Here is an 11,610-nt window from a genome sequence, read left to right on the forward strand (position 1 = left end):
CACGGCTGGATTGACCGCAGTCTACTAGCCTACTGTTTCTTCTACACAGCACCGTCCTGTAAATGACAACATCCGGTCTGAGAATATGAAAAAACAGGCCTTTTTTCTGTTTCTGTTTTCTAGTGATTTTATTTTTTGTTATATGAAATAGAAAATGAAAATCGAATCATTTTTTTCATTTCGCTCATCCCTTTTTGACCATGAAAAAGAAAAACGCCTTGTATTTCAATTTTAATTTTTGTATTTTAAAACGAAAATCAAATAACCACTCGTTTTCTGTTTTTAATACCCGTTTCTGAAAGGAAAATCCAATGACCAAAACATACACGGACCGGAAAAGAGCAGGAGAATAGTGTGGAAAGGCAGAAATAAGGAAGGAAACAACAGAGTGAAGGAGAGAAGAGGAAGAAGAGTTTTTTATTTCATAATGATAATATTTAATAATGTCCCCGATTTTCATTTCAGAAATGTGCTCACCTTAAACAATATGTTATATATTATTATTATAACTATGATATTGATAAACCTGTTTTTGTCCTTAGCATAATATGTTATCCAATTGATCTTTTATAAGGAACAAAATGACAGTATATAACCGAACATACAGAAATGTTATAGAAGATCGTTTCCTGAGTTGGTCACGTGGTTTTCCAAGATGGCCGCACCCTGGAGCGATGGAGTTTAGCAGTATATAACAGAGCTGTGCAGGCAGGTTTTTAAAATTACAGTTGAGGAGCCGCAGGTCGCAACTGACATCTCCACACAGACACAGAGGAGCATCCGAGAAAGCCTGTCACCTCCTCAGCCCCGCCGACATGAGCAAGGACGCTTTAATCCTGTAAGTGCTTCTCTTGTTAGCTTGAAACTCACAGCATTTCATTAAGCTTCACGCTAACTGTCTGCTAACTGGGACAACAGAGGGACAACAGAGGGACAACAGGGGGACAACGGAGGGACAGCTTGTCTGTGTCAGCCTTATGGAAACATTTCTTTACACAACATGAATTAAACCCCTCATTGTGTTCAGCGTCCGTAGTCCTATCTTCACAACACATTAGCGACGTTCCCCGACAGCTCCTTCTTTTGTGGAAACTCATTCAGAAAACCAGCAATTTAACATTCTCTTGCTCACATTTGAAGTTGCACTCCCTTTGAAACAGGATTTTTTTGGTTTAACGAATCATTTGGGTCTCCTGATAAATTCGGCATATATAGAATTAGTCAAAGAGTAGTTATTTCTTTTCAAATGTAATCATTATCAGTATTATGTATTCTTTGCTGCTGTTTGAATGGGCTCAACCTCCATAGCGCTGTTTGGTGAGAAAACATATGTTGCGTGAATATTTATATTATATTTAGCGTTGTTGACGGATTGTTACTGGGTGAAAGCAGAATAAACAGTGGATCACAGCTTTTCCTGAATTATTCCAACTGAACTTATCTTAGTGAAGAGTCTAATAGCAGTTCTGAAAATATAAAAGCGTCATATATTCATTCAAGTGTCGGAAGGAAACTGAATTCAAGTTACAGTAAAGTTAACATAATGAGTTTTGTTTGAAGCCGTCAGTAGCCTGCTTTGGTCACTGGTTAACAGTTTTTTAGTGATCTATCTAACAGTTAGATTTATGTCAAAGTTTGAATTCAGTCCAGCTGTGATGCATCACTGACACATCCATTAACCGTTCTTTCAACTGCTGGAGGACGATAAGAGGGAAGAGGGGTGTTATCTCTCATAATCACTTAGTCATTGGCAGTTCTTCAGCTGAATGCCTTATATCATTGCTGGGGAAAGGGAGGGGTCTGCCTGTATGTTAGATAACATACCGTATTGTAGCTATAGTGATTAAGACACTGCCATCCAAACCCCATTCACACAAAGGGCAGTTATGTTTAGATCTGTAATGTCAGACGTATTCAGTAATCTCTAATGTCAGTACATATTGGGCTGTTAAGAGTTTTTTTCCACAGTAAAGTTCAGCGAAATGTTATGAGTATTGCAACATGTGGGAGTCAATGACTGTGACTTACTGTGCACCAAAAGAAGAGTCACATCCCTGTGTCTATCTTCCTGTCCAGCCCCAAGGACTTCCCCCAGCTCCGGAACGATACCTTCCTGCGAGCAGCCCGAGGAGAAGAAACTGAGCATGTCCCTGTCTGGTGTATGAGACAGGCTGGAAGATACCTGACAGGTACTGTGATCACTGCCTTTCCTGAAATACATTTTCTTTCCCTCACCTAAATACAGAGACTTTCTTTGCATCACCCTTTGACTTTGCTTTCAACAGTATAATTTTAGGAGAAACTACATTAAGACATCACAGAGACATTCATGCTTTGTTCAATCTATTTGCAGAGTTTCGTGAGTTCAGAGCAGGGAAGGACTTCTTTGAGACGTGTCAGTCACCAGAGGCCTGCTGTGAGCTCACTCTGCAGGTATAACAGTGCTTTTTAAACTCATTATGAAAGTTCAAATGTGACTGTTTTCATATGTTTTCAGACTTTTAACCTTTTAAGACTGTAGTGTCAGCATAACAAGATTCTATCTCCGGTATGAAAATACCCATTGTACATTGAATTAATCTAATTACTGAAAAAACTATGATCAGAAGCATTTGAAATATTTTCAGAATCTCTCCGGTTAAATAATACAAATCTTTAAACCATCACCAAGAAAATAAAACAAAAATAAAGCTTTTGAGATATTACTAGTGTCGTACTGTGTTGAGATGATGACAATAAAATATCCCTACGACGACAAACCACAAGTACATTCCTATGCAAGTTATCCATTTCTCTCTTTTTTTTCTTTCCACTTCCAGCCTCTAAGACGTTTTGGCTTCGATGCTGCCATCATCTTCTCTGACATCCTGGTCATCCCACAGGTAGGGCGATTAGGAACAGGCTCAATCATTAACATGTTGACTGCACAATATCATTCTGTGATATCTTTGGGGTAAGTGTCATAAATTAAACCTGAGTCAGTAATGGACTGTATTAGCCAGTGATGTGTGCTGGCTGTATCCGCTTGTTTTGATGTTTTTCTGCTGTTAAATGATGAACGCACTTTACCTGGTAATTGAAAACACAGTGAAATGAGTTCTGTGTGATTTTCTAACTATCTCTTGATGCCTGTCGAAGTATTTTTGAGTATTTACAGAACAAAGTCTTTCTCCTTTTTCTTCCCCTAAAAATATTTTTGATGACTCATATTTAACTTGGGAGTGGTTACGTAAATGTACCAAATGTGATTTGGTGTGAATCTGTCACATTACATAAACCACAAACTTTAAAGACACAAACGTTAATCTCTCAGTAAGGAGATACTTGATAGCAAAATCAGCCAAATAAAATCCTAAATGTAACAACAATATTTTTCAATTATTAGTAACATATAGCTGGGTTTGGTATTAGTAATGCACTGCTTTGAGCTTCCAGGCACTACTTTGCATGGAGGGATAAACCAGCTATAAAGAGTAACATATTTCTATTGTTAATTTAAAAAACTACAGGCCATATGATTTAAAAAAACCTTTAGTGGTTGATTTTGGTGTATGTGCTCTCCGCTCCTAACAAGAACGTTGACTATTGACACACTTCCTTCACAAACATTGTGCAATAAATCAGATTGCAGCTATCTGTCAAATATTCTGTTATGTTCTTTCATCTTTATTCATTCATCTCCCTCCCTCCAGGCCCTGGGTATGGATGTCCAGATGGTGGCAGGTAAAGGTCCTACATTCCCGGAGCCCCTGAAGGAGCCTGAAGACCTGCAGCGTCTCACGGCCAAAGTGGACGTGGGCAAAGAGCTGGGCTACGTCTTCAAAGCCATCACACTGACCAGACACAAGATAGAGGGCAAAGTGCCGCTCATAGGATTCTCTGGAGCTCCGGTTAGAGATGACACAGACACATTTAAAGATGTAGAGAAAATATTGTACAGCAGTGATCCACTAAACTGGAATTAAAATTTTGTTAAAAAATGCTGCCAAACTAAAAAAAAAAAAAAAAATTAAAGTCTAAATATTCTCTTCCCTCTTTACTGTGTCAGTGGACGCTGATGTCCTACATGATCGAAGGCGGAGGCTCCAACACCCACTCTAAAGCGAAGCGCTGGCTGTACCGACACCCAGAGGCCAGCCACATGCTGCTGACGATGCTTACAGATGTGATAGTGGAGTATCTGCTGGGACAGGTGGCAGCTGGAGCTCAGGTTAGACCCCCTGCTTTCAAATCTCTGGACTCACTCTTTTATTAACAATAAGATTAAAACGGGTTCAAAACCAGAGCTCAGAGATTCAGTATAAGACGCATTTCAGAGTTTGGACATCAACATTATTTGCTGATTGTGGCACACACTCCTTATGGAAACAAACCTACTTCTCAGTCTCAGCAGAAAAATTCAGTTGAGGCAGCATTTTTCACCCAAAAAGTTGACCACAGCCTGGATTATTACGCAAAGTCTAGACAATGTCACACCACTGGGGTGTGTTGCCATTTATACTGCAGTTGTCAGTATTTAGGGCAGCAGGATGGGTGGGAGTCTGTCCTTTTACCTGCTTTAAGCTCCTCTAGAGGTGTCAAACATCTTCTCTGCTGGTGTGTCCTTGACCTCTCACCTTTTGGCGCAGCAGCAGTGTGAGGAAAGACAATTATTTAACATGCCACAACATTTTTGAGATGATTAGTAAGCCTGCTATGACATACAGCACTTAAAGTAACTGGTGATGTAGTACAGTAAGAAGTGCAGCGTTTGTCCTAGTAATCTTTAAGGAATATGACTGTGAAGCCACCCTCATTAGGTATTTCTTTTATCTACTTTTTTTCCATTTAAAAAAGGATAAGGCTGCTACAGGTATCTTGTTCAGACCTGTTAGAAAAATCCTCAACTGGCTTCATTTAGTTTAAACCTGCTATAATCAATATTTGTAAATTAACAATGGATCAGATGACTGTGTAATGTGAAGGGGGTGGCTTGTAGTGACCACGGAGAATTATCACCTGATTCTACAGCTCTGTGGAGTGTTTTCAGCATCTTTTAGCTCATTGTTTTGGTTTTCCTGCCCCTCTACTGCTAAGTCTCCCTGCATGTATCTGCATTGTTTTTAAATGCAGTTGGTCACTATTTTTAGCTAAGAAGCTCTGATAAACACCAAAAAAACCTGCTCAACACCAAACAGCAGACACACAGTGCTCCCAGTCTGCAGGATGTTTAAACTGGCAAGTGTTTGCTCACTTAGTGATTATATGTCAGTGACGTGTTTACGGCTTGTTGCACTGCCCCAAAGGGCAAAAAAAGTGGTTACTGCTGGTTTTAAGTGTGTGTGTGTGTGTGTGTGTGTGTGTGTGTCTGTGTGTGTGTCTGTGTGTTCTCCAGGCTCTACAGGTATTTGAGTCCCACGCCGGCATTCTGGGGCCGGTTCACTTTAATGAGTACTCTCTGCCTTACCTGCGAGACATTGCTCGCCGCGTCAAAGATGAACTCAAGGAGGCGGGACAGGACGTTCCCATGGTGAGAGACAGCTGCACACATAAGTGTAACTGGGCTTAGGTCCAAATGTATAAATATCCCCAAATCCACAACAAACACACACTCAGAAACTTCTGCAGTATCTTTTTTTTTTATTTTATTTCTGTATATATTCTTGACAATGTTAGTAGCTAATGATGTACACATGCACATAATCTAAACTGCAAACGAGTCAACTGTGACAGCTCTATTTTTCTGCTGTATTTTTCCGTTTGTTCTCTTGTTATAATTACTTTCTATATTAGTTTCAGTACTGTTCTATTCTTATCATCACTCTGTTGCTTCAACAACACTGTTTCCCAGGAGAGATCATTAAGGTTCCATCTGGTCTAATATACAGTAAATAACTGTTCTGCTTGAGTACCAGAAGATGGCAGCATTTCACCAAAAATGGTTCATGTCGATTTGTGCTGAGGTTGCTTTTGAAATTGACTTGTCTTACTTTCCTGTGCCTGTGTGTCTTCCAGATTGTGTTTGCAAAGGATGCTCACTACGCTGTAGAGGATCTGTCTCAGTCTCATTATGACGTGGTTGGACTGGACTGGACCATTGACCCACAATCTGCACGGTAACACAAACACACACACACACACACACATGCACACACACACAAAAACAGAGCTGTTTGGACTGTTTACGTCTTCCCAATTATTGTGTACAAGGTTGGTTCTAAAATTACCAAAAACACAATAAAAACACCTAAGCATCTAAATACAAACTGCACCTTTCTTTGTTAAACATAAGCTCTAATGGTTCTAAAAACAAATCCAGAGCTGGCTCCTTTGATTGTAGTGTGTAAGGTTTACAGTGTTCTCTAGAATGTGAGCAGGAATAGAAAAGTATACACAAATCTCAAAAGCAGACACAGCTTCCAATTCCCCAATGAGACTGTAGAAAATTAACTTGAAGCTGAATGGAAGCTGAATACATCTCAGGGACAAAGCCAGTAATGTGTAGCACTAATCATGAAGCATACTGTCGTGTTTTCCTGAGGAGCAGGTTAACCATTAGTGACCTCTCCCTCGTCCCTGGGTTTTCACTGGGTGCAAGATTAAAGTCAACAAACGTCTGTGCTCCGCTCATCAAATACTTAACGTGTTGGTTAAAGGATTACCCTGTGTGTGTGTGTGTGTGTGTGTGTGTGTGTGTGTGTGTGTGTGTGTGTGTGTGTGTGTGTGTGTGTGTGTGTGTGTGTGTGTGTGTGTGTGTGTGTGTGTGTGTGTGTGTGTGTGTGTGTGTGTGTGTGTGTGTGTGTGTGTGTGTGTGTGTGTGTGTGTGTGTGTGTGTGTGTGTGTGTGTGTGTGTGTGTGTGTGTGTGTGTGTGTGTGTGTGTGTTTTCAGGGAGCGCACAGGAGGGAAGGTCAGCCTCCAGGGAAACATGGACCCATGTGCTCTCTACGCTCCAAAGGTAACTTCCACTCCCACCTTGGTTCAGCCTCTCAAATGGACAGAAACTTTTCCAGTTTTTTTTTTTTCTCATTTTGAAAAGACAAAATACCTTGAAGCATTTACAGAAACCCTCCTAGCCATCCCCAGTTACACAATAGTCTCTGTGAAAGGAGAAGCTGAACAAGAATTCAATATAAATTACAGAGGAAAACAATTACATTTAATATATAAAACAAATCAAATAAAGTAGCTAAATAAGTAAAGGCTGATTCTAGCGCCCCTAATGGCTTTTGCAAGAATCCACCAGAATGTTATTGGAGAGTAAAAAGAATTTCACACTGCGGAGCTTCTAGTCCTGCTGTTGGAGATCAGCAGACAAAGTTAACAGTGAGCAGTGGTGTTAGAGTGCCTGCAAATAATAATACAGCTGTTAATGACGTCATTAGAGCAGTGCTGTACTGTGACAGAAATAAAGATGACTTGATAAAAAGTTAGATGCTAAAAAACTTTTTAAAGCAAAGCGGTCCAAGACTGCTATGTGAGGTGATCATGTGACGGTCAAAGAATAAGATTATAGGTTACAGTAGGGGATGTTACACTGGAGGAGAGGATGAAACTGGACAGAGACCAGAGAAAGTTATGATGATGGTAGTATTAAAAAAAAGTTATACATTTTATTTTATTATCTAAATTCAGATGGTCAAACGAGTGCTTTTGTTTAGTATTGGTGGTTCCTGCATGAGGCCCTTCATCTGATCATACTATACTATATACTATACAGTCAGGTGTGACATGTAACATATCAAATATCCACAGCTTTACCTCATTACTTGCTGCGTGAGTCAGTTATTCATTACATTTGATAGTTGTCAGGAATATTGGGAACAAATGGGTGCATTTAACAGTGTGGCAGTTGAGGCCAGAAGAAATGTCTATATGAAATCCATGCAGATGGATAAAGTTTTCTGTACAACCTGCTGGTGATTTGTCATAACCCATGCCCAGCTGACCTCTGTCATGTGAAAGGTTTACTGAGAGTTGTTCAGTTGTAGACAATGAGGGCCCCAGAGATTAATTGTTTTTCATACAATAAAAAAAGAATGGAAAAACTCTACACTTTTCTGTAGTTCTTCTTTCTCAGCTGCTATTTTCAGCACCTGGTGAACATGCTGTGAATCCTATTCTTCTACAGTATTTCTATTCATATATTTCTACTTTAATTGAAGTGCTGCAGTTCATTCTGACAGACTGTTGTTTACACACTGTATGGCAATAATAATATGGCAACTCTTCACCAGAACTTCTAAAATTGTTCCTCCTGACCCAGTTGGAGTGTATTTCAAATACTACTACAAATATTCTAAAGGTGCAGGTGAACCATGACTGCCAGTCGATCTTCAACTTTAACCCTCTCTCTCTCTCTTCCTCCTTCAGGAACGCATTTCAGACATCGTGAAGAAGATGTTGGAGGGCTTCGGCACGAGGGGCTACATTGCCAACCTGGGCCACGGCGTTTACCCTGACATGGACCCGGAGAACGTGGGCGCCTTTGTTGAAGCAGTGCACCAACACTCTAAACAGATGATCAAAAAAATCTAAAGTTGGCTGTGTTTGTGTGAGGGAGTTTGTAAGCTGATGAAGATGTACAATAATGCATTATTTTATAAAACTGTAAAAGGTATTGGTGTTTGACGAGGAGAAAAAAATCCGTTTGAAGCAGTCCATTCCCTCACAGCAAGTCCATTCCCTCACATTTCCTAGGAGGAAAAAACAAAACACTGACCTCATTGATTTATGGGGGGGAATCTAATTCTTTATTGTACATTTACCTACATTCACCACATTCTCATCCAGTCTAGACTTTGATGAACAACAAGATGATGTTTTCTGTTCATCTATAATATGTTGATCTGACCCAGAGTGGATTATGTGTTGCCATTGTAAGGGATGACATCATTTCTGCCAGTACATGTACATTATGATATTTCAGCTGTATGGGATTTGTGTTAATATTCTATCTATTCAAAAATGCTCTAAACAGCTTTGACGTGTAGATGAAAAATATTTTTTACATATCTGTCATCCATCAAACAACCACCATGTTACTCCAGTTACTACTGATAGAGACAACCCTTTATAACCTCTTAATAGCTGTTCACATCTTCAATCAAAAGTGAGGTCTTCATCAGTAGCTTCTTTGTCAAAGATTGTGAAAACAAAAAACAATTTGGCAAAAAAAGTTTCAGCAAGAGACACACTACTGCCGTCCTAAAATCTGTTTTTAAAGAAAAATGTCAGCACGCAGCAGTTGATCATTGCACTACCTAACATCTTCACAGTGAACAAAATCCCCCGCTGGATCTCAGCATGAAGAGTTTTATTTTTACTCCTGCAGACAGAAAATCTTCTAAGAAATGCACATTCTACAAGAAGATGCTCTCTGCTGTTTTTGTCTTTTTTTTTATTTATTTCATCAACTCAGAATTTAGTGGCTTATCAAGTGAATCACATTGTAAGCATCCTGAGAGGTTGCATGTGATTGCAGTTTTCCAGAATTGTAAACCTCATGAATGTGTGTATCTGGCAGTTTTTTCCTCTAAATAAAGATTGATTTAATTTGAGTTAAATTGATATTGCTTTGTATTTTATATGATGTTATGTGATTTTCTTTCCTGTCACTCAGCCAATAAGCGTTGAGCAGGATGTTAATTGTTTGCTTTATGCTCTTAAAGGGACAGTTCACCCCAAAATCAAGTGTTTCTCCTCTTCTCTGCATTGCTATTTATGCATCTTGATTGTTTTGGTTCTGATTGGATGAGCTTTGGAGATATGGGCTGCAGAGATGTCTGCCTTTTCTCAAATATAATGGAATCAGATGGCACTCGGCTTGTGGTGCTCAAAGTGCTGCGGACTCCTTGTTGTCAGCAGTTTCATGAATGAAGTATTTTCTTTCTACTGAACTACACCCGCTATCTACCTAGCTAAGCTATCTCAGTGGTGCTGGGTGAACTGGGTAATGCTACAGCTCAGCCGAGGAGGACGCCATTATTGTTTACATCCTGTGCTCCATACACAAGCGCGAGCCTCATCCATTAGTGCACGCACACTAACCTCTGCGTGGTGATACACAGAAAGAAAATAGTTCCTGAATAGTACATGAAACTGCTCACAACAAGCTCTGTGCATTATCTTGAGGATCATGATTTCTCACTGAAATATTTCAACAACTTTTAGATGGATAGCCATGACATTTGGTACAGACATTCACGGTCCCCTCAGGATAAACTGTAAGAACCATGGTGATCCCTTAAAAGAGTACACCACCACTTTAAATTAATGTTTTAAAGAGTTTGGTCTAGACCTGCTCTATTTGAAAAGTGTCCTGAGATAACTTCTGTTATGAATTGGCGCTATACAAATGGAATTGAATTGAATTGAATTTAGCATCGCTTTCCTTTTACACTGTCGGACTTAGGGTGCACAATAAAAATAAAAATAAAAACACACCCAGAGATATCTTTTGAGGTTTGGTGAGCTATGCTAGCCACTAATGTACCTTTGAGCTGCTAGTCTCAAGCAGAGATGAGCAGTGGGCAACAGAGGTTTGATAACACACTTCTTTCTAACTTCACACCCCTAGATTTTTTTTTTTTTTTTACAAACTCGTAGTCCTCAGTCCCAACACTCAATCACTGAGTCAATGTATCAGACTTCACAGAGGTCCCTCTGGAGCAACAAAAGGCTGGCAGGCTGTTGACTGGTAGTCTTGTTCAAAATCGGTCTAACTACTAAAATAAATTCAATTCAATTCAATTCAATTTTATTTGTATAGCGCCAATTCATAACAGAAGTTATCTCAGGACACTTTTCAAATAGAGCAGGTCTAGACCGAACTCTTTAACATTATTTACAGAGACCCAACAGTACCACCATGAGCAAGACCTTGGCGACAAGGGCAAGGAAAAACTGCCTGTTAAAAGGCAGAAACCTAGGACAGATCCTCCGGCTCTAGGTGGGTGGTCCTCTGCCTCGACCAGTTGGGGTGAGAGAGAGAGAGAGAGAGAGAGAGAGAGAGAGAGAGAGAGACAGACAGACAGGTGCACAGCAACAACAGTATTGGCAATGGCAGTCAAGCAGGACCATGGCAGGAGGCTCCACCAGGATCCATGAGAACCTGCGAGACGAGAAAGCACAAGAACTTCGTGGAAGAAGTGGAGTTAGTAACATGCATTAATGGGACATGAATGAGTGCAGAAAGAGAGAGGAAGGGAGGAGCTCAGTGCACCATGGGAAATCCCCCGATAGTCTAGGCCTATAGCAGCATAACTAAGGGATGGTTCAGGACTCACCTGATCCAGCCCTAACTATAAGCTTTATCAAAGAGGAATGTCTTAAGCCTACTCTTCAATGTGGTGAGGGTGTCTGCCTCCGGAACCACAACTGGAAGCTGGTTCCACAGGAGAGGAGCTTGGTAACTGAAGGCTCTGGCTCCTGTTCTACTTTTAGAGACTATAGGAACCACAAGTAGCCCAGCATTCAAAGAACGTAGTGTTCTAGTGGGGTAATAGGGTACTATGAGCTCTTTAAGATATGAAGGGGCCTGACCATGAAGAGCTTTATAGGTGAGGAGGAGGATTTTAAATTCTATTCTACATTTTACAGGGAGCCAATGCAGAGAAGCTAGTACAGTGTTC

The 11,610-nt window shown here is 40.2% G+C and overlaps 1 protein-coding gene across 1 annotated transcript; it reads left to right on the forward strand.

Moving 5' to 3' along the window:
• The first annotated feature begins 624 nt into the window (after positions 1-624).
• Positions 625-9,537, forward strand: urod (uroporphyrinogen decarboxylase). The gene is made up of 10 exons (XM_051396780.1): positions 625-838; positions 2,077-2,189; positions 2,354-2,433; positions 2,820-2,882; positions 3,693-3,890; positions 4,049-4,210; positions 5,375-5,509; positions 5,995-6,095; positions 6,869-6,935; positions 8,351-9,537. The coding sequence occupies exons 1-10, from the start codon at positions 816-818 to the stop codon at positions 8,513-8,515; spliced, it is 1,107 nt and encodes a 368-aa protein (XP_051252740.1). The 5' UTR covers positions 625-815; the 3' UTR covers positions 8,516-9,537.
• Positions 9,538-11,610: the final 2,073 nt, after the last annotated feature.

The sequence above is a fragment of the Dicentrarchus labrax genome, unplaced genomic scaffold (assembly GCF_905237075.1).
Source record: "Dicentrarchus labrax unplaced genomic scaffold, dlabrax2021, whole genome shotgun sequence".
Taxonomy (NCBI): Eukaryota; Metazoa; Chordata; class Actinopteri; family Moronidae; genus Dicentrarchus; species Dicentrarchus labrax.

Excerpts from the sequence above, each read along its gene's own strand:
- urod (XM_051396780.1), top strand. The coding sequence starts at position 816 with ATGAGCAAGGACGCTTTAATCCT. Across the intron at positions 2,883-3,692 it reads ACATCCTGGTCATCCCACAG|GCCCTGGGTATGGATGTCCA; the intron begins GTAGGGCGATTA and ends CCCTCCCTCCAG. Across the intron at positions 6,096-6,868 it reads ATTGACCCACAATCTGCACG|GGAGCGCACAGGAGGGAAGG; the intron begins GTAACACAAACA and ends GTGTGTTTTCAG.